The sequence below is a fragment of the Heloderma suspectum genome, chromosome 4 (genome assembly GCF_057233095.1).
Source record: "Heloderma suspectum isolate Gila_16-S chromosome 4, 16-S_ref, whole genome shotgun sequence".
Classification (NCBI taxonomy): Eukaryota; Metazoa; Chordata; class Lepidosauria; order Squamata; family Helodermatidae; genus Heloderma; species Heloderma suspectum.
Genome location: NC_139461.1, coordinates 225,236,384 through 225,258,258, shown reverse-complemented (window position 1 = coordinate 225,258,258; position 21,875 = coordinate 225,236,384). Strand labels below are relative to the sequence as shown.

The 21,875-nt window shown below is 43.4% G+C and overlaps 2 protein-coding genes across 10 annotated transcripts in view; one reads left to right on the top strand and one right to left on the bottom strand.

Annotated features, from left to right (window-relative positions):
* Positions 1–10,168, bottom strand: part of CYB5RL (cytochrome b5 reductase like) — a 33,421-nt gene extending 23,253 nt beyond the window's left edge. For 2 of the 9 annotated variants that reach the window (XM_084852442.1, XM_084852437.1), the window contains exons 1-3: positions 7,441–9,781; positions 2,963–3,142; positions 941–1,089 (exon numbers count right to left, since the gene is read on the bottom strand). In XM_084852442.1, the coding sequence (XP_084708568.1) occupies positions 941–1,089; positions 2,963–3,142; positions 7,441–7,527 (416 nt within the window). In that variant the 5' untranslated portion in view covers positions 7,528–9,781. Of the gene's footprint in view, positions 1–940; positions 1,090–2,962; positions 3,143–3,721; positions 5,764–7,440; positions 9,782–9,897 lie in introns of those variants that run through there. The other 7 variants (XM_084852434.1, XM_084852436.1, XM_084852438.1 and 4 more) reach the window with 6 other exon arrangements.
* Positions 9,903–19,706, top strand: MRPL37 (mitochondrial ribosomal protein L37). The gene is made up of 7 exons (XM_084852433.1): positions 9,903–10,365; positions 11,076–11,259; positions 13,257–13,372; positions 14,643–14,828; positions 15,099–15,247; positions 16,486–16,689; positions 17,269–19,706. The coding sequence occupies exons 1-7, from the start codon at positions 9,981–9,983 to the stop codon at positions 17,344–17,346; spliced, it is 1,302 nt and encodes a 433-aa protein (XP_084708559.1). The 5' UTR covers positions 9,903–9,980; the 3' UTR covers positions 17,347–19,706.
* Positions 19,707–21,875: the final 2,169 nt, after the last annotated feature.

The window sequence follows — 21,875 nt, the reverse complement described above, 5'->3', positions numbered from 1 at the left end:
TGTTTGTGGTTTGTTTAACATGATACGCGAATCTGGACCTCTGGCTTGTCTCTCCCCCTACAAGCTGGAGAAATAACCCAAGAACAAATTCTGCATGAACATGCTGCTTGTAAACAATAAGCCAGGGTTCCACCAGAAATCTGGCTTATCGTGATATGGAGATTATGTAATGACTTGATTTGCACATCTCTGTATCTCTCTGCAAACAGCAGATTCATTCATTTGACTGTTCTTAATGGCTTATAGGCCATTCAGATAGCCAGTGACCAGGTTTGCACAATCACCACAGCTCACTGTGGCTTATTTAAGCCATGGTGGGTTGTGGTGTGTGCCAGCCGTCATTTTGAATATGCAAGCTGCGGCAGGTGCACACTGTGGTTTGTTGTGTGAACGCAGGAGGCATGGGTTATGCAAGAGTTAAACAACCCTCAGATAACCCTGTAACAGCCCATGGGCAAATCCTACCTGTTACCCTAACATACCTGACAGAGTTATCGAGAGGGTAACATTTCTCATGTTTCCTGAGTTCTCTGGCGGAAGCATGGGATATAAAGGTAATAAATATCTAAATTATTAGAGAGAAATGGCTCTGTATTCCAATATCCTTAACTGCCTGAAGGTAAAAAGAAAAGTTAATATATTTGCCTTGTGACATACATTTGTTTTTCATTCTTTTCCTTTCTGTAAATTGGCTTTCTTACCCACATCTAATTCTACTTTCAACACAACTAAAATTGGAGGAAAAAGCAACTATAGAGTAGCGTATACCATAAAATTAACAAGGTGAATAACCTCAATGAGCTCACGAGTTCTTTCAGCAGAATCAGTTTGGGAGCACCGAAATTATGATTTACTTGGCATGAAATCTTTGTAGATCAACAAAAAATGGCAAATTAAATCACATACTGTGGCTTGTTTAACTAGAGACTTAGCACGCTACCTTAGCACAATGTGTTGTCCTAAACTCAACCCCAGCCTGCTATTTCCAGGCAATTCAAATGTATACTGGTAGGAGTCCTCTGTCAGCTGATTCACAGAGCTTATGATGAAAGCCGTAAATGTTTCTGTAGTTAGTTCTGAATTACTACTCTGCAAGAGCAACAATAAATAATTACTATTTTAAACAATGCACCCTCGTTAAAACATTTTTCTTTTTTTTACAAATTGTGAGTGAATTCAGCACTGGTGAAACGTGATACTGCAAAAAAAAAAAAAAAAGTTTTAAAGACCAAATGCACCAGGTTCTCAATTTAGGGAAGTTCTTCTTTGTGAAGTCCCACTTAAAGCCTAGGATCTGTTTGTATTCGTATAATTATAACCTTGATAATATCTTTGCTGATATGACTTTGGAGGGTAAGAAACTAAAGGAAGTAGTAAAAGCACACTTTCAGTACACAAATGTATAGTAAAAGGAAAAATATGAGATAATTTTCTAAGTATTCTACCTTTTTTCCTCCTTACTTTGCTGACTCTCTTGAAAGTAATTTTTTACTTTTCCCTAGGGTTGCCATCTTTTCTCTTGGCAGAGCTCCATGCTTTCAATAGCCCCATGACAGCAGGAATTACACAAGTGAAGCTTCGTACAATCCAGTGATAGGAAAGGCTTACTTTCTGGCTACTACGCAGTTTTTAAAAACACAGTTTTAAAAAAAAACATGCCCCAAACATGGCAACCCTACTTCTCATATTCCAAAGTTGTTCATGACAGGGTTTATTATCTTTTTCAGGACATGGACATTGTGATGGGAGACTTGAACTGATTTTTAGTCCCAGGACTTCAGCTTGGAACAAATGAATAATAAATAAAAGTACCTTTGTGCATGTGCCTCTACCACAGTCCCCACATATCGAGGGCTAAAGGAAGTAGGTTCCAGGCTTATACCACAGCCTCTCTGAATTCAAATAAAAAACACTGATTTTGCCACCTTCATTTCCTCTCTCTCTCTCTTTCTCCCAATAGGTATTTTTCTCTAACATTAGAAATTCTTAGCACAATCCTATGCAGGTTTACTCAGAAGTAAGTCCCGCTGTCTTCAAAAGGGCTCACTTCCTAGTAAGCTTGTTTAGGCTTCCAAATGAACAGCACAATTGTAGGCATATTTACTCAGAAGTAAGGCCCATGGGGATTAGGCCATAGTAACTGTGTATGGAATTGCCAATGCACCCCTAAAAATCCCTTCTCAGGTATTTCTCCAATAAGCAACACTGTATATTTAAAAGATTTAAATCTTTAAATAAGCAACAGTTGCCCTCCAACTGTTGGGAGCTTGAGAGGTTGGACAGAATATTACAAACCCAAGAAAGCAAGATGGGATAAGATGAAAAGGTAGAAATATTCCTCAGTATGAGGAATGCTTGAAAGGAGGTTCCCCAGTGTGAATTAGTAGATTGTCTGCACTTAAATACTTCAGTAAGAATACTTAACCAGATTTATTGGGAAGCGAACATGACAGCAGGTTAAAATTACAAATATTCAAGAGGTGGGAAATTTGATGCATCTGTTTTCAAAATTTTTTTTTAAAAGCCTCCTTACTGGAAACTGAGGCAGGAAGGAAGCCATTCCAAGTCATTAATTTTATGAATCAAACAGATTTATGAGACGGTGCTAAATATATAAATGACAAAAGGGTATTTTTGAAAATACCAGCAAAATAGCTTTCCACATATGCTGAATATTGCTGTTACTTTTTGTAACACTCCCATACACTGAACTAACAGCAAGCATCTCCTCTTATTACCCCGTGCATGCTTACTACCAACATGTTGCCTTCCACTTTTTGCTGCAGCTTCATAACAGCTGCCAAAAATCTGTTATATAAACCAGTACAATAGAGGCATCGGTTCTAAGCAAATGTGCTTGAAAGCAGATTTCACTGAAATCAATGGCATTTACTTCCAAGTTTAAAAAAATGGTTAGGATCAGGCTGAAATAGTACTATTCAAGTAATTTTAAGATTTCTACTTGCTGCGTGTTCCTTGTCAGGAGACTTCTGTCTTTTTTTGCCTTGGCCTCTTCCCACTGCTCCAGCAACTTCTGATGTATGTCATAAATGCAGGGTTTGCAGCCACTGCCACAGCACTGATATGGCAATGGTTCACTGGGCTTGAGAGACAGCCAGACATCTTCACTATCATCCATTATCTACAAAACACAATCCAACGTTGCTCAGTTTAAAATTGCTGGATGGAGATGATCTGCCCCTACTGATCTGCCCCTACTGGATTTTAGTGCATTACAGCTGCAATCCTTGCTTGGAAGCAAGCTCTACTGAAACCAGTGGAAACATATTTCTGAGTAAGCATGGGCAGGATTGGGTGCAAGAACTTTAAGCTTCACCTCTGCCTCAGATGAAGTTTCTTTCCCATCCTTATTTGCTTCTATCCCCCTTCCTCTCAGAATAATGTTGCTTAATGCCATCTTCAGTTCTATAACTATAATTAACTGGTCTGGAGCAATTCTTGATTTTTTTTAACTCTCCCAGATTTTCAAATATTAATTAATCTAAGCATTGCTTATATAAAGGAGTTGTAGTGTTAAATTATCTATATCTATGTATACATATATACACACACACGGTTTCTAGTTTCTTCCTACTAAATCAATCTAACCAGACCGACTCCTAATCCAAGATTATTCCTAACATATGCATTTTTACTTATTGTATCATTTGGGACCGGGGAGGGGAGGGGGGAGAAGAGCTGGGTTTACACTCTCCCTTACCTTTATGCAGAGTTTCTTAGGCACAGCACTAGGAGGCACTGAAGCAAGGTCATTATATTGTTGCAGAAGAAAGGACATCGCTTAGAGCCTTGTAGTGAGAATGATCTGGATTCCTCATTGAGGATTGATAGGAATCCATCCAGAGACCAATGGCTAAAAAATGCTCAACTCACCTATTCTGCTTAGCTCCCTCTAAAGCCATGCAGTGAATAGTCAAACACCTCTTATTGCAAGGGTATATCTATGCTATACACTTAAACTGGTTTAACTGTAATGTCCCAAAGAATCCTGGGAATTGTAGTTCTGTGAGGCAGGCGGGTAGGGATCTCTATAGTAACCAAATTATAATTCCAAAATTCTTTGAAAAAATCCATGACAAGCACATATAAAATCAATATGTTTATTTATTTACAAAATATATAAAGCGCTCTGCATTTAAAAAAGATTCCCAAGGGGTGAACAGTGAAAGAAGAAAAAAAATCAAATACAAAAGAATAAAAATATTGAAAAGCAAATTATATCAATAAAGTGGCTCGTCATTCAGGAAAAGCTTGTCTAAATAAAAATGTATTTGACAGCAAAAATGTTGGCACCTGTCTGATATTAAATGGCAAAGAATTCCACAAGAAGGAGCCAGTACATTAAACGCTCCACTTTGAGTGGACTCTAAATGGACCTCAGATCCATGTGGACCAGGAGCCCCTCACCCAATGACTTCTGTGACTGGGTAGGTTGATAAGAGAAAAGGCGTTCTCTCGTGTATCTTGGTCCCAGGTTTTTTAGGGAGCAATCCTATGGCCACTAGACACAGTCCAGAGGGCCACAGGATATGCTCTTTTCCGGGAACCAACCTCGGAGCCCACGCTCTGAGGTCGGTTCCCGGAAAACTGACCTCTGCCCCGTCTGCACTGCCTCCAAGGCAGCGCGGAGAAGCCCCATCCTCCGCGCTCATAAGAGGAGTGTGGAGCGACTGAAAAGGGGCATTTCAGGGAGGGGAGAGCGGAGCTGCGTGTACGACACATCCAATGTGCCGTACAGCAGCTTCCTCTCCTGGTCGGGCCCCCCGCCACTACACAGCCGAAAATGGCTGTCTAGTGAAAAACAGAAAGGCAGGAGAGGCGCGGAGGGAACGATCCCCCCGTGCTTCTCCTGCCTTGCTTTGGATAGGCGGTCACCTCCAAGTTCGGGGGCGGCCATGTATCTAGTTAGGATTGCCTCCTAGGGTTTTATACAACAAAGCTTTAAACCTGGCCTGGTAGCAAACAGGCAGTCAGTGCAGTTCCCCCACCAAAGGTGTTGCATGCTGAAAAGGGGCAGCCCACGACAGCAGGTGAGCTCCTGCATTCTGCACTAGCTGCAACTTCTGGACCAACCTTAAGGGCAGCCCCACAGAGCACGTTGCAGTAATTCAGTCTTGAGGTTACTATCATGTGTACCACTGTGGCCAAGCTATTCGTGTCCAGGAGAAGCTATAGTTGGCATACCAGCCAAAGTTGGTAGAAGGCACTCCAAGCCACTGTGGATCTAGGAGTATCTACAGACCTGTTCTTTCAAAGGGAATGCAACCCCATCCAGAACAGGCAATAAGTCTATTTCCAGGCTTGAAAACCACTCACCCACAGGGCTTCTGTCTTGCCAGGATTCAGCTTCCGTTTAATGCTCCACATCCACTCCATTACTGAGCCCAGACACTGATTCAAAACTTGCACAGCCTCACCTGATTCAGTTGTCACAGGAAGATAGGGCTGTGTGTCGTCAGCATACTGATAATCAAATATATGGTGGTGGAGCTATTACTGCAATTTAACTTAAATTGGTATGTGATCTAATCACAACTCACCAGTTGAAGACCAATGCCGTAGACTACAGGATTGCCTTAGAGTGAGCCTTGCTTTCTTCAAGAGGTACCAAGTTTGCAAATACCCTTGTACAGCACAATTTCACTGTTTGTTACACACTGTTTCTTGGACTGCTGGTAGAAGGTTCTGCTTCACAGGAGTGGGTAGAACTGGATGTTTTTGCTTCCTTGCAACTTAGTAATTCTACAGATAGTAAAACGCAACCGCAGGAATGTAAAACTTGTTGCCTCATTGCAGCTGTGGATCATGTCCCTTGCATGTTTCAAGAACTGAACCTATGTAAACCTAATCAAAGTTTAGTATGTTGTCCCTTCATATATTTAAGCGTTGTTGTTTTACTAAATCCACTATGCTGGACTCTAGAGTTATCTAATTATGGGAGACTGCCAGTTTTACCTGCACAAGCTTATTCAAAAATATCAATGTGGATACTGCCTAAGCGTTGGAAAAATAAGCTGGTTTAGAGGAAAGTATTTTTTAGAATATTCCCTATGCTCATATATGTCTATGTTCCCAAGGTGGATTCTGAGACCTTTCACCATATATGCTAACTGTCCCCATTTACTGTTTTTCTTTTCTCTGTTCTTGATTATTTATTGTAATTTTATCCCACTTTTCAGACAATTATGGATTCCTGTAGTAGCTCACATCAATTAAAAAAAGAAACAGGCCCAGCCACGTTTCCCTACTCTAAAATGATGAGACTAACAAGAGATGGGGAGTGGAGTGGAGGGAAATGGTAGAGGAATGAGATCAGTTCTTCAAAGCCATAACAAAGTGGTAAGCTGTAAGGCATTATATCCAGTTCCTGCCAGGCTGATCTTCTCTTGGTGGTGTTCTTGCCTGAATAGCAATTAAGGGCACAATCCTATGCATGTTTAGACAGAGAAAAGGCCTACAACTCCCAGCATATCCCAGCCAGCTGGGGCATGCTGGGAGTTGTAGGCCTTTCCTCTGTCTAAACATGCATAGGATTGCATCCTGAGTGGCTTTTGTTGCTAAGCCAATTGGTGGGTCCAGAGTGTTATTTTCCCTTGCTTTGGCAGCCCCAGGGCAATAGGAAGTAGGAGCTGAGTGTTCTTTCTGATAGGGAGGGGAAGGGAGCTCCCGGCAGCTGCTCTTACTCTGACTGATGGATGGGGCCAAGATGGTCTCCCCTTTGCCTTGATGTTATTCCTGGGAGGCAAAGGGTTCAGGCTCCTAATGGCCTAGATCCTTTGGCTAATGGCAGAAGCCAGAATACACTTCCTTTCTGCTCTCCAATCCCACGGCACTTACTGCCTCTATTTTGACTTTTGGGGACATATTTTAAAATGTTGAGTTTTTAAAATGAAAGATGGGATATAAACATTCTAAATAAATAAAACAAACAATGCTTGCTAGTGTATTCATGTATACACTACAGTGGCTATTCTTGCTATTTCAAAACTAAATGTCACTGAGGGACAGATTCTTCCTGACTGTAGCAGAGATGCCCGTGAATGTTAAGACTGCTATCCTATACACACTTACCTGTGAATAAGCCCCTGAACAGTGGGACTTACTACTTAGTAAACAAGCACAGGATTGCGCTGGATGGCACTTTATGCACAGTCTGCCATTTCACATGCCGCACATGCTGGGGCTTATTTTGAACTGTTAACTTGTATGACAATTAAGGTTATTGTAAAAAAAAAATAACAAAAAGAACAAACATCATTTTTTATTTTAAGTCAACCTTCTAGCCCCAGGTTGTGGTTAAGGGTCCCTTCTTGACTGTCTAAAGAGAAAATGACAGTATACTGTATTTCTGTCATCCCCTCTATAACTACCTATCCAGACAGTATATAATAGTGAGGATGCAATCCTGTGCCCACTTACCTTGGGGTAAGCTCTATTGGCCACAGTGAGATTTTCTGCTGAGTAAACATGCATAAGACTGTGCTGTAAGGCTGAAATCCAATACATACATATGAGGGAGCGAGTCCCATTGAGATCATGGTCATTTTACTAACACGGTACACTGCAGTTGAGAAGAGCCTTCAGTACTGTGCAATAGTGAGGTGAGGTCATTCTCCTGGTGTGCATATGCTTTGAATGCAAAAGGTCCTAGATTCAATCCTTGGCATTTCTAGGTAGGGAAACACGCCTGTCTGAAAAACCAGAGCGCTGCTGTCAGACTGTGCAGACATTACTGGCCTAGATGGACTAAGGGCCGGATTTCCTATAAGGCAGCTTCCTTCTACACCACACTAAGTGTGGTGCAATCACACTTCGAATACTGTGTACAGTTCTGGTCATGGCACCTAAAAAATGATATTGTAGAGTTGGAAAAGTGCATAAAATGGCAACTAATATGATCAAGGGGCTGGAGCAACTCCCCTATGAGGAAAGGTTACAACATATGAGGTTTAGCTTAGAAAAAAGGCAATAGGGAGGGGAACATAATAGAGATGCACAAAATTATGCATGGTGTAGAGAAAGTGGATAGGAAGTTGATTGGCGGGAGCTTCAGGACAGATAAAAGGAAATACTTCTTCACACAGCACATAGTTAAATTGTGGAATGCAACTGCAGAAGATGCAGTGATGGCTACCCATTTAAAAGGGGATTGGGCAAATTCATGGAGAATAAGGCTATCAATGGCTACTAGTCTTGATGGCTATATGCCTAATACCTCTAGTATTAGAGGCATACATACACATACATCAGTTGCTGGGAAACATGGGTGTGAGAGGGTGCTGTTGCACTCAGGTCCTGCTTGTGAGTTTCCCAAGGGGCAGCTGGTTGACCACTGTGAACAGAATTGCTAGACTAGATGGACCTTGGTCTGCTCCGGCAGGGCTCTTATGTTCCTATTGTCCCTATTTGCATCTCTGAAATGTTGGGAAGGTATTTTTTGACTAAGCCATAGGTGTCTAACCTGTGGTGTCATCATGTAGCATATCAGGAGCAGGAACGCTTGGGGTCAGGCCTACACGCCTGCCTGTCTTCCTGGGCTGTGCCATTGTCTCTGTCTTGTCTCAGTAGGCCAGGGGCCAAACTACACTAATGGTGCAATCTTATGAGCATTTAGACAGAAAAAAGTCCTGCAATGCTGGCTGGGGCATGCTGGCAGTTTGTAGGACCTTTTCCTGTCTAAACATGCATAGGATTGTGCCTTAAGTTGTGGGGTGTAGGATAGCTGCATTGAGGCAGTGCAATGTAGAGGCTACAGGGTAGTGCCCAACATTAAACAGGTGTCCTGGACCAGTCGTGTCCGACGCTAGGGTGTTGCTCATCTCCATTTCTAAGCCAAAGAGCCAGCGCTGTCCGAAGACGCTTCCGTGGTCATGCGGCCGGCATGACTGAACACCGAGGTGCACGGAATGCTGTTACCTTTCCCGCCGAGGCGGTGCCTATTTATCTACTTGCAATTTCTTGCTTTCGAACTGCTAGGTTGCCAGAAGCTGGGACTGAAGACAGGAGCTCACTCCGTCACGCAGCACTCGGGTCTCGAACTGCTGTCCTGCTGACCTTCCGGTCTGCAGTTCAGCGTCTTAACCACTAAGCCACCACGGCCCACAGTACCCAACATTAGTCCTACGCAGACTTGACCCACTGAAACGAAGACTTGGTAATCGCAGCTAAATTAAGTCCCATTCATTTCAATGGGTCTACTCTCTGTAGGACCAACACTGGATACTGCCCAAAGAGACGAGGGTCACCCAGGTTCAAATCCCTGCTCATCCATGAAGTGACCGTGGCCCCACAGCCTTACCTACCTCACAGGGCTGTCGTGAGGCTAGAAGGTGCAGGGACACCATGCGTGCTGCCCCAACCTCCTGCAGGAAGAACAGGATGATCCAGCCTTCCCCAGGGGGGGTGCCCTCCAGATGTGCTGGACGAGGCTGGGATAATCAATGAGGTCAATAACAGGAAGAAGCGACGTCCTTCTGCAGCGTCCACCAGGGTGGCACTAACCTCCTCTCCGGCCTCGAGGTGAGGCAATCTTGCCCAACGGCAGCCAGTTTTAGCACTGGGCCTCTACTCAGGTTCGGCACCCACTGCCCCTCTTTCGCCTACAGAGCTGGGCAACGCCAGGCTTCCTCTCAAAACTCCGGTCTCCTGCGGGTGCAGCAGCCCGAGAGCACGCGGGGAGGCTTCTCCCTTTCTCCACCAGGTGCGTCACTGACTCACGAACAAGCGGCCCTTTCCTTCCCCGCCGACGTCCGGCGACGCCGAGGAGGGGGAGGGGGAGGAGGAGGGGCAGTGGGCGCGCGGACTCCCGCCAGGGAGAGGGAAAAACCGTCCGCTGTCCATCACAACATAGTCCCGCCTCCTGTCTACCCGGCATACCTTTCGCGGGCGGAGGGGAAATGGCCGCCGCCAGCTGCTGCTGCTGAGGCGGAGAGTCACCGGCGCTCCAGAAGGACGCGAAAATGTTAGCGCTGCGCTCGCCTGCCAAGCAGGCGCGGTGCTGGGCGCCGTGTGGACAGCGCCGGACCAAGATCATCTACGGGCCAAGGCCCCACCGCGGCCCGCTTCCTCGCACGCCCTGGACTGTCAGTGGGCCGCCGCCGGGTGCGCGGTTGCCCTGGTACTTACGGAAGGTGCCGTCGGTGCGGGAGCAGCTGCCCGAGCTTGACGTGGTGACGTATGAGGGGAAGCTGCACCACGTGCCGTGGCTGGCTAAGCCTAATTTCCCGAAGTGGGAGCGAGGATGGCGCAGCCCCCGCCACGACCGCGGGCCTCGCGTCGAGGAGATGCCTGCCTACAAGCAGCGGCCTTGCTACATTTGCCACCAGCGGACTCGCCTGCTGGAAGGTACCAGGGTGCCGGTGGGCACGGCCTGATTCATCCGGGCGGTGGGCGTGGCTTGGCCACTCTCGTTGCCCGTGTTGACCTACACCAGCCTTTCTCACCCTGGCACCCCCCGGTCCTTTGGACTACACGGTCCAGTGTTCCTGACCATTGGCCATGCTGACTGGGGCTGACGGGAGTTGAAAACACCTGAAAGGCACCAGGTTGGGGAAGGCTGACCTACACTTTAATAAAATGGGGTGGTGGGGGAAGGAACAAAACTGGGCAGCGTATAACAATCCAGTTATCATAGTTGGATCAGAAAAAGATATTGGCCAAAAGATATTGACCCATGCAAAGCAATATGCTGAACTTGGGTTATCCAGATCAGGCAATTATGGATCCAGTGTTTATATGATGCCTTTTTTCAAAAGGCTAAATCTTTGTAGAATCTTTGTTTGGAAACATAACTGCCTTATGACAATGTTAATCATTCTAATAAGGCAGGATACGTAGACTGACAAACATATAACCTACAGCCATACATTTGGCTGCGTCGTGCCCGATTATCCATATGAATCAAAGTTGTGTGAATTACTTTATCATAATAATCATAATTCATGCCAAATTCTAACATGTATGGTGGGAAATCATAGTTGTCTGCCCTTGTGAAGAGTGAATTGCAGTACAAAATACAGTATGGATCTCTAGTAATATATACCATTGACTCCTAGGTTTAAAGCAAGCATTGTGGCTAACCAAGACAAAGCTAATAGAAGGTTTACCACCTCAGATACTTAACATAGTGAATGACACAGCTCATCAGTTGGAAAACGAGGATGAGAGAGTCCAACATGCAATTTCTCATGCACGTTTCTGGGTTAACACTGATGTGGAGATCGCAGAAGAAATCTACCGGTAAGTCTTTGGCTTAAGTTTCCCTTTTAGTTGGTTTTATTGTTGTTGGGGATTGTTTTTATTTGTCATAATACAAGATTTAGTTATACTTGGGTGATAAGGTTGTGCTTTTAAGTTGGTAATTTCCAGTGTGATTAGAGAAATGGCACAAACAGTTGAAGAGTCCAGTGAGCCTGAAGTACTGAAGAAGGGGCTGTCTGCATCCACGTTCACTGTTCTGGTTTTGCTTCCTCCCAGTTGATGCCCTTGGAGGGTGGAGAGGAAAGGCATTCTGCCTCATGTGTCTGGTGTGATTGGACAATCCAGTCCTCCCTGATACAGAGATGCAGTAGAACTATATACACTCAAAGTAGTTGCCTTTTGGGTGTGTCAGCATGACTTTGTCTTGCAGGGATTCTGGCAGCTCATCTTCTTATACAGTCACCTAAAAGTAAACCTTCTGGGGTGTAAGAGTAAAGTATGCCTCCACTTCTTTGTTTTTTTTTAAGCAGCTTTCCACTATCAGTTGTTTGGGAGATGCTACCCTGAGATCTTCATGTAGAATACTTTTTACTGTTGGCCTGTCTGTCTGTCTTAAGGAGCTAAACTAAGAATTTATTCCAAAATCTGTAGTGTAATACCTTTATTAGGCCAACCAAAAGATGTGTGAACTTCACATCTGGAGATCATGAAAGTTTGTAACTTTTTGTGATTTTCTCATTGGCTAATGTGGATTTTCATATTTTTCTTATGTTCAACATGGCTACCTTTGCTTTTTGTAGGAATCTGTTGCTGTTACTTATAGTATTATCAATGTGCATATTGTGCTTTACAGAGTATAAGAGGACAGGTTTCTGCTGCAAGAAGCAGTCCAAAATTTGTCACAGGGAAATAATAGGGGAAGGAGAAGGAAGTGGAGGCAGTGGTAAATGGAGAGAATGTGCAGTTATTTCAGTTACACATACTTAAGTTTCACTACCATAAAGCATGGGAACTAGAGGGTTGTGCTGAAGGCTTCATGAAAAAAGAAAATTGGGGTGAGGGAGATTTTGAAGGAAAGTTCTTGCAACTTGGTTCTAAATGAGAACTGATGGAATAGCTCATGGACAAACCTGTGTGTATTCTGTAGTTCCATATAAGCACAGAATTCAATGTTTCCTTCATAACTAGAAAAAAATGGAATAAGGGAGCAATCCTATGTGGATTGATGGTTCCCTCCGACCCTGGGAGGAGTGCAGGGCGGGAGGAGTGGTGCGGAGTGGATCTCCTCCTCACTTCTCTCGCCCTGCTATTGTGGGTAGACAGCCGATTTTGGCTGTCTAGCTGCAGGAGCGCGGGAAGTGGCGGCCAGACAGCACATAGGATGTGTTGTACTGGCATTTCTGACCTCCCTGCCCCACCTCCAGGATTGCCCCATTTTCACCGCTCTGCGCTGCTCTTGTGAGTGTGGGGCTGATCTGTGTTGCCTACGAGGTGGTGCGGGAGGGGGTTGGTTCTCCGGGACCCGACCTTGGAGCGACCTATCCTACAGCCATCTAGCTGCTGACTAGCGGCCATAGGATTGCGCCCTAAATCATGCTAACATGCATAATTTATATGTGTCATAGAATCTTATCTTTTGTACAGAATCTTTTTAGCCCAGCTCTGCTTATGTCTTTACACAGTATTGTAACAGTTGATGCAGGTAATGCTTATTAGCTTGATAATGAATACCTGGCATATTACCTCAACTATACTTAACTGTAACTGTCATTTTAATTTGTATTTTCCATTTGCAAATGTTATGACCAGCCTTCCCCAACGTGATGCCCACCAGATGTTTTAGACAATTCTCATCAGTCCTAACAAGCCTGGCCAGTAATCAGGAATGCTGGGAGTTGTAGTCCAAAATATCCGAAGGGGAACAAGTGGGGGAAGACTGCTATAACGAATGTATACAAAGTAATGTCCAGAAAAAAATTGGTACAGTGGAACTTCTGGTTTGTGCCATTAGATCTAACTAACTTCTTGTTCTGAAGCCCTGTGCTTCTGGAAGACTTGCTTCACTTGTGCAGGGCCATGACTGCCAAATATCCGTCACTGGCTAAAAGATTGGTGGCTCAAGACTGCAGAGTGGCAGCAGCATGGGAACGAGGTTAGTTAAAGCTTTGTAGGCCTCTTTATCCCTTTAGAGTTGTCTTTCTGGCAAGTAGAGTTGGTTTGTAAGGAAAGTTCTGCAAAAGGATTAGGATAAAAGTCCAGAGGTCTACAACTTGATGTCTATAAGAATGCCCTTGATGTAAAGCCACAAAGTCTTCCATGTTTTGAGCAGTTTATTCGCTAAAGCCCACGGAATCAGTAAAAAGAGAAAATTGCATAAAGCAAGTGTCAAGTGCCTTTTTCTTGAAGAGCAGTGTTGCTGTATTGAGACTGCTCATGTGGCTCTCCTGGCATTGGAGAGGATTGTTCTTTACAGTAAACTGCTGTTCATAAAGCAACATTTGCATGTTGGATATCAACACATTTAGCAGGACATTAATTTCATATACTTCTCAATAATTCATGGTCTTGAAGTATTTGGGGCACATACATTAAATGAGATGGTTAAATGTTACTAAAAAATAATGCTGAGGTTTGATTGATGGATGCTGTTCCATTTAAGCTAGGATCCTTTGGGTGAGAAGGAAAGCCACGAACTGAAGCCTCAGTTCAGGGTGTCTGTTACTTTGTTTTAGTTCATCCTGGCAGAGCTGGGATAAGTAGTGACAGCCTCGCTAAAGTCTTTAAGTTTCCCAGCTCCTTATATGTGGGCCAGATTGGTGTAATTTTGAATGCTTGTTTTAATTAATGAGCATTTGAAGTGTATGTTTGAATCACAGGTTTGCACCCCTAGCCCCTGAGGTACTAGCGCACACAATTTAGCATTGCAGTGATTTCACCTGCCCTCAGTCTTGGAGGGCAGTTCTGTGGCTAGTGAGACCTTTTGGAGCAGTCATTATGTTCCATTGTCATTCACTCTAGGCTATCTCCTCTTTAGCAAGGACATTACAGTAACTTTCCTGGGAATTGATAGTAGTGCCATAGCTTTACTGTTGTAGTCTCGGAACCAAGTACATGGGAGGGATCTGTACAAATCAGGGCATCTAACAAGTACATTCAGCTGTGTGTATGTGGGAAGGATGAAGTCTCCCTTTGCTTAACATAGGAGGAAGTGCTAGCGCTTGTTATCCAACAGCGAAGGAGATTGCCTCCAATACTGGAGGTCTACAAAAACATTATCCTGGGGATCTGCGTGGGTGTACTCATAGTTCTAGTGAAAACAGTACCTGTTTATTTATTTGCGACATTTGTATGCCACCCCATAACAGAAAGTTCTCTGGGCAGCTTACAATAAGCTAACTTATATTAGTTGTTTCCCTTTACAGAATCTAATCTTCTTCAGGTTCGTGGTCCAGGTGGGAAGCTTTTGAATGCAATGAATCCTCTACAACCTATCGCCTCCAAAGATGAGATATTAGGCACTGAGAATCACACTTTAGAAACCTTCTATCCTGTTGCACCTACGATTGACCTTCAAGAAGTTAATGTATACGAGACAAAAAACGATACAGGTAAATTCCATAGAAACTGCAGGGTTATAAGCAGAAACCTGCTATGCATTTCATAAATGCTAATTTGTTATGGGTGAGATTCTTCCACGTGATATCTCTGAGAGTAGGGAGTTAAAATCTAAAGTGTTGAGTCTCTAAAGTTGAGGGAGTTGAGCACGAACTAAAGCTTCAGGCTTCTCAATTATGGTTCAGAAAAATGATCATTTTCAGATAGTTCTTTAGCAATGAGTTGTGAAATGGCACTAAACTATCACCTGGTTTATATCTTAGGTTTTCAAGAAGGTTACCCATATCCTTATCCTCACACTATATACCTTCCTGGGTGTAACAATAACAGAATGCGACCAGAACATCTCCGGGCCAGTATGATGATGTTTGCTTTTGGGAATGCACTGGCTAAGGCTAAGGCAATATATGGGGTAAGTATTAAGATTTCTGTAGAAAAAACATGGCTTAAGTTACCCTAGAATCAGATGGGTTGGTCACCTTCTTCCAAGCATTCCGTTAACACAAATGCTAGCAGCTGTTCCTAACTTGGAAGGAAAAATTTCAGGTCCTTGCTTTCTGTGAGCACATCCACATGGAAGCTTTTTATGCTTTTGACCTGGTGGTTTAGCGCAAACCATAGAAGGATGAGAGGTAATACTTTGGAAACTTGATATTGTGGTGTATGAGCTGCATAGCTCGCACTGAACTTGCAACTTTTTGGTCTGATTTGTACAGTCTGCATTTGCTATGTTATTGGTGGGGACTAGTTGTACTGAATAAAATGATGTAGGACAGCAAATTCATGCTGCTAATTTATATGGTCATTGTGATCCTGGCTTGATGATTAGGATTCTGCAGGGGAGGCCTTAGTTGAATCCTACTTCAGACATGAGCTTCATGAACATACAAGAATTTCTATTCAACATGAGATTCCCATCTAATGTGGAATAATTATCTTTGTATACGTGTGAGTCCTGGACAGGACGGGGGAAGCCCATGAATTTGAAGTCACTTCGCAGTTGACTAAATTGGAATTTGAACTCATGCCTTGGAGATGGCAAGGGCTGGCACAGATACTCTTCTCAATTGCTGAAATTATGGGGATTTGGATTGGCCTTTGGCAAAATTCTGTGTGGGTCCTGCTTATCCTAAGGTCAAATTGGATTTCAGCTATCGAAATGATGATCCAGAACGTAGGGCTGAATGTAAGTAAGCGGCAGGCCCAATAATTGTCCGTGTGCTGCATGCCAGCCTGTCAACTCAAAATACTTCCCTGGCAGCTCACTGGCCACATGCCTGCACTAATTTCAGACCACTCCAGTATCTTTTTCTACCATCTGGCAACCTTTTCCTATCCTGTTCTCCTTCCCCCACCCTCCCCCCAGTTGCCCACATGAAGACAGACCATGGTGGTAAATATGCATATAATTTTATTGTATACAAGTGCAACAAAGATTAGATGGCAGAGCTTGAAGGTTCATTTGAAACAGCCATGTAAATGAACTACAAGGGCACAGATGTGATGTTTGTCTTTAATCTGTATCCTGCTAATAAATGAAAATTGATCTAATTCAGTCATATCCATTTCTAAATTGGGTGATGGGTCTGTCTTGATATTGGATCAAAGGATAACGTCGTATTTCCCTTTTCCTCCCTTGCTCATTACCAGGATGAACCCAGGGTCTTGGAGAACCCCATTGTTGTTCAGAGTGTTGGTACAGATGGCCAGTGTTTCCAGTTCATGCTCTTCCAATTGAATACAACAGATCTAGACCCTAGCAATGGTATTAAAAACCTAGCCTGGCTGGATGCAGATCAGCTTCTGTATGAGGATGCCGTGATTCATCCAGAAATCAAGAAGAAGGTTGTCGTGGTACGTTCATTTAAGTGAAGTGACTTGTTGATCAAATTATTACCAGTAGAGCATGAGCTCTGACTATTATGAGACTAATATGGGTAACTTTGAACTGGTAGAGGGAACATATAATTCTCTTAAACTAGAATAGGAAGAAATCCTAAATGCCATGAGTTTAAATCTTTTAACAGCACTGGAATGCTAAATATTGAGCATCCAAATAGCCCACATGATTCATTATACTTATTACAACCAGAAATGACCAGGGTGCACCTTGAATGAAGTCCTCCTAACCATCATGGCTAGGTGCTTTAAGGCCAGATATTTGGGACCACAACTCCCATAATTCCTGACCATTGGCCACTGGCTAGGGCTGATGGGAGTTTAGTCCAAAATATTTGGAGGGCACCTCTTGTGGTTGGTTCGATCCTGGCTCTGACAACACACCTCCAAGGTTTCCAAATGAAAAAATCCCCACCATTTCTTGAAGGGGCAGGGGTGATAAGATGCAATTAGGATAGTATTTGAACACAGTAAAATATGTTGTTGAGTTAGTCTGTATGCCAGACATTTAAAATCCAGATGTTCTCTCTACAGGTTCCTGCTGGAGTCCATGGTTATCAGCCAGATACATTCAAGAAGTTCCTGGCATTCTACTTACATGGTGTTGTGTGAACAGGCTTTTCAAGGAGTATGAACTGAACCTGCCTTTGCCGTATTTCTTCCTGTAATATTATGCTTATAGTACTGTTAAGGGTTAAAGGCTATTTAATTTTCAAAATAAACTTTTTTAAAAAAAACACGCATGCATGTAAATAGCATCATTCTGGTCCCTTGTCTCAAAACATTTAATATCTTAAAGAACCAGAGGAGCACTACTATTAATTACAGGAGGAGTTAAGAAGATGGGAAAGCAGAGCTCTTACTGGCTTTGTGGCTAGCCACAGTGGGGCTATATTTCTATCTTTCAAGTAGTTAACTTCTCTCATATGGCCACTCAGCCTGATGTACTAAATACAACTTCAGAGTTGGCAGTGGTCAAGCAATGCAATTTACAAAACCTCTTCATTTTCATTTGTTCAGTCTTTGAAACCCTGGGTAGTAGGTGAAAATGCTAGATCTTTCAGAAAGCTAGGCTATTACATAGTTATTCCATATTATCAAGAAGGGTGCAGTGCTTCAGCTGTGGACAGGGGTGGGGGAACACTTCTAAAAAAAAAATGAGGGGACTAGTTAAAAGAAAGACTTGAGAGGGTCACATCTCCCAAATGCTTTGGAAGTTTTAAATAGCAAAAATAGAAGCTCAGCCAGAATGTATACTGGCTTAGGAAAGGTAACATTAACTCCAAGAAGAAGCCAGCACGGTTAGTGAGTTCAAGCAGTTATAAAAAGGCAAGTCATCCTTTAGAAAATGAAAGCTTGCCCAAATTTAAGTTGAAGGACAAGCAAAATTGCTAAAAACATTAACAATCTTTAAATGCATCAGAAGCAGAAACGTGGCTAGTAACGTGGGTGGACTGTTACATAACATGAGTAAAAAGTGATAAGGAAGATTTCAGAGAAGCCGAATGAGTTACTTCTTGAACTTCGCTGTGGAACTTTTGCAAGGAAGGAGTCTGAAGAATTGAGACAAATAGAAGTGGCAAGTGATGAAGTTCTAGTCTAGGACTTACCAACAAATTAAAAAAGTTAACTCGCATCAGGAGAGCTTGCACTCGAGAACTCAAATGTGAAATTGCTGATCTTCCAACAATATGTAACTGGTCCCTAAAATTGGCTGACAGCTGAACATCAGAAAGCATAATTAAAATAAGATTATCAAGCACAAGTCTTGCCGAAACAGAATCAGCATGACTTCAACTAAGGGAAGTCGTAATGGTTCCTGAGTAAACTTAGCAGATGTGGGATAAGATGAACAGTGAGTAGTGAGGTAGCTAAGCTTACAGGGGACACCAAATTGGTCAAGATGTAAAATCCAAAGCTGACTACAGAGTTCCAAAAGAATCTCTCCAAACTGATTGCAGTTCAGTATTTCTGCCCAAAATGTTATATACCCTCTTTGGATCTGAACAAGAGACTAGGAAAGAGATCCTGGGGTCATGGTGGATGACAGCACCATAAAAATGGTCCTGTGGGTGTGTAAAGGGCAAATTACTAGGACAGGGATGGAAAATAAACTGCCATTTTGCAATACCTGTATATATAAAGTGGCCACATGTGGAATAGTGCAATAACACCCCATCTGAAAAAGAATACTGTGGAACTGGAAGAGGTGCAGAAAAGGGCAATCACAGTAAGCACAGGAGCCAAGCACCTTCCTTATAAGGACGAGCTTCTTAATTTAGAAAAAAAGGTGATGGGATAAATAGAGGTTCATAAAATCATGCCTGGTGTGGAAAATATTGATTTGTTTCTGTCATACTACTAGAACTGGGGTTTACCCAAAGGAATTGACAGGTGATAGTTTCAGGACAAAGGTCCTCACACAAGGAATAACAAAATATTTGCTGACAAGATGTGATGACCACTAGCTTACATGACTTTAAAGGAGAATCAAGACAAATTAAGAATAAATCAATAGCTACTAGTAATCATGGCCATTTGCGCACTCTAGGTAAGGTTTCCCCAACCCGTGCCCTCCAGATGTTTTGGACTTCAATTCCCATCAGTCCCAGCAATCATGGTCAATTATCAGGAATGCTGGGAGTTGTAGTCTGAAACCTCTGGAGGGCAGCAGGTTGGTAAGGCTGTTCTAGGTTCAGATGTGTCTGCACACTAGTTGCTGGGGAACAACAGGGAAGGACTAGTTCTTTTATGTTCTGCTTATAGGCTTCCCAAAGGCATCTAGTTGGACACTGTATTCTACCATCTGGTGGAGTAGATCAGACCAAAACATCCATCTAATAGGGCTTTCAGATGATAGAATAGGAAGAAGTTACAGAATTCTGTGGCTTGCTACTTCACTGTACTGCTTCTAGAGCAGACTTCCGCAACCTGATGGTCTCCAGTTGCTTTGGACTTCCAACTCCCATCAGCCCCAGCCAGCATGGCTAATGGTCAGGAATATTGGGAGTTGTAGTCCAACACATCTGGAGGGCACTAGGTCAGGTTAGACTGTTCTAGAGCAATCTCCATCTTTGTGTAGTAGTCTCGAGATCTATGTATGGCATACAGACAAAAGGGGTAGAACTTCCTAAGTTGATACCGCATTAGAAGTTGAGTCTCATGGCCGCATGGCTACAGTCTGCTTTTGATCAAGCAAGAGGAACCAAACTTTGGCAAAACCAATTATGATACTCTACTGGAGCCTCCCCCAGTTTGGGGCCCTCCAGCTGTGTTGGACTGGAACTCCCATAATCCCCAGCCATTGTCTATGCTGGCTGGGAATTATGGGAGTTGCACTTCAACACATCTGGAGGGCATCAGATTTGGCAAGGCTGCTTTACTGAAAAGCTTATTGCAGGAAAAACACATTTCCAACAGAAACGCATCATGAACTATCTAGGTAATATATTGTGCTTGTCCAAGAAAAAGGTCATCCATTTAGGCTTCATTGAATTGTTATTTGCATGTAGCTGGTAAAAAGTCTGTTTTACAACCTCATTTTTGTGTAGCTAATAATATCGTAGATACAGGAGCCTTCCCAACATGTTAATGGCAGAGTTCTGGCTAGGGCTGCCTACAGCAATTGGCTGTCTGAGTCCGGGTACCCCATTTTAGTGCACCACAGCCCCTTGCAACTGGCATGCTTTAGCCACTTCAGCCTGAAGGAGTGGGTGGATTTTGACAAATGTAGAACTGACAAATGATGCAGGTGGGGCACCTGGGAGATCTTAAGCTAGCGTGATGGTAGTACTTGCCAACTGCTCAGTCACAGCTAGGAAGCTAGCAGACAATTGGTACATAAGCCCTATTGCTATACAAGGGAAACCTGGCTGAGCCGTTTGTGTCTTCTAGATATGAAAAGAAACGCATCAACAAAACCACCAGGAACAATCTGTATTCTCAACACGCCTCTCCACCCTCTTGTTTCCCTCTGTTATGAGCACAGACAAATACTCTCTCCTCCTACAGTTTCTATACTATGGTGACAATTCTAAGGCTAGGCCCCAGGGACCTGCCAGAGTGTTTGTGATAGGCTTTTGAAGCTGCTCCCACTGGTTGATCTCTTTGTCTGAACTGTTGCAACAGGTATGCATGGCTCAGATAAAATATAGTGTATGATGAAACCTGTATGCAGTTCAAGGGGAGAATTGTTTCTTAAACAGCAGGTTCCCTTGATGTGAGGCTAGTATGAAATCAAACGCTACAGGCTGTGCCAATAGCTCTGCCAGGGGTTTGCATGTGCCCACAGACAACTTGATCTTAGTCTCTGGTTGCACACATTCTGCTTGCATTCGCACAGAAAAAAAGGAAACCATGATGATATATGTTTGCACGTTATGGAAGAGTGCTTTCATTTTTCTCTTGTTTAAGACTGGCTTGGGCTGGGTTCTTGATCACATACCATTTTTAGGCCTGGTGCTAGACAGAGGACAATGAAATAAAATTAGCATACGCCAGCAGTCACTGACTTTGGGAGAGGTTCGTCTAGCACCCACTTCCAGGCTCATCTTGCCCATGTTTTTTTTTTAATCCACCTCAGAATATTTACCTTAAAATAGCAGTGGAATCTGCTGGTGCTAGTGGTATGGCAGACATTAACATTGGTTCTTTTGCATGCTCTAAAGCCACATCTAAACATAATTCAGCAGCCTTGCAAACTTCCAGCTCTTTAGACAAAGCAGTCTATAACCCAGCAACCACCTTCCCTGCAAACCCCTCTATATTCAGCACCTATGAGATGTAAGAACAGTTCCAAACTTTCGTGGCAAAACATCTTACAGAATTCTGGAACGTATAAAGCAGGGAAGAAATACAGAGTTCTGGTTTGTCTGCATTTTTTAAAGCAGAAAGTATGTAGGTGTTATGATTGTGGGGGGAAAGTTGGGGTGACTTCAAATAATTCTCCTTCTGGTCATTAATACATTGGTGTGAGATGAACAGACTAATCATAAAACCACTCAAAAATATAGAAAGCACGAGGAGCAACAGCTACCAGCCGAGAAGGCTGGCAAGACACAGGATTGGCCACAGGGGCCCTGCTGAACAGCTGGCCAGCGGAAACTCCAGCAGCTGCATGCTGGCTGGCACAAAGGAGAAAT

What these genes read in the sequence shown, in the direction of transcription:
- MRPL37 (XM_084852433.1), top strand. Translation starts at nt 9,981, where the DNA reads ATGTTAGCGCTGCGCTCGCCTGCCAAGCAGGCGCGGTGCTGGGCGCCG. An exon ending in GCGGACTCGCCTGCTGGAAG is followed by an intron (nt 10,366 to 11,075) that starts GTACCAGGGTGC and finishes ATTGACTCCTAG; the next exon opens with GTTTAAAGCAAGCATTGTGG. An exon ending in AGGCTAAGGCAATATATGGG is followed by an intron (nt 15,248 to 16,485) that starts GTAAGTATTAAG and finishes GCTCATTACCAG; the next exon opens with GATGAACCCAGGGTCTTGGA.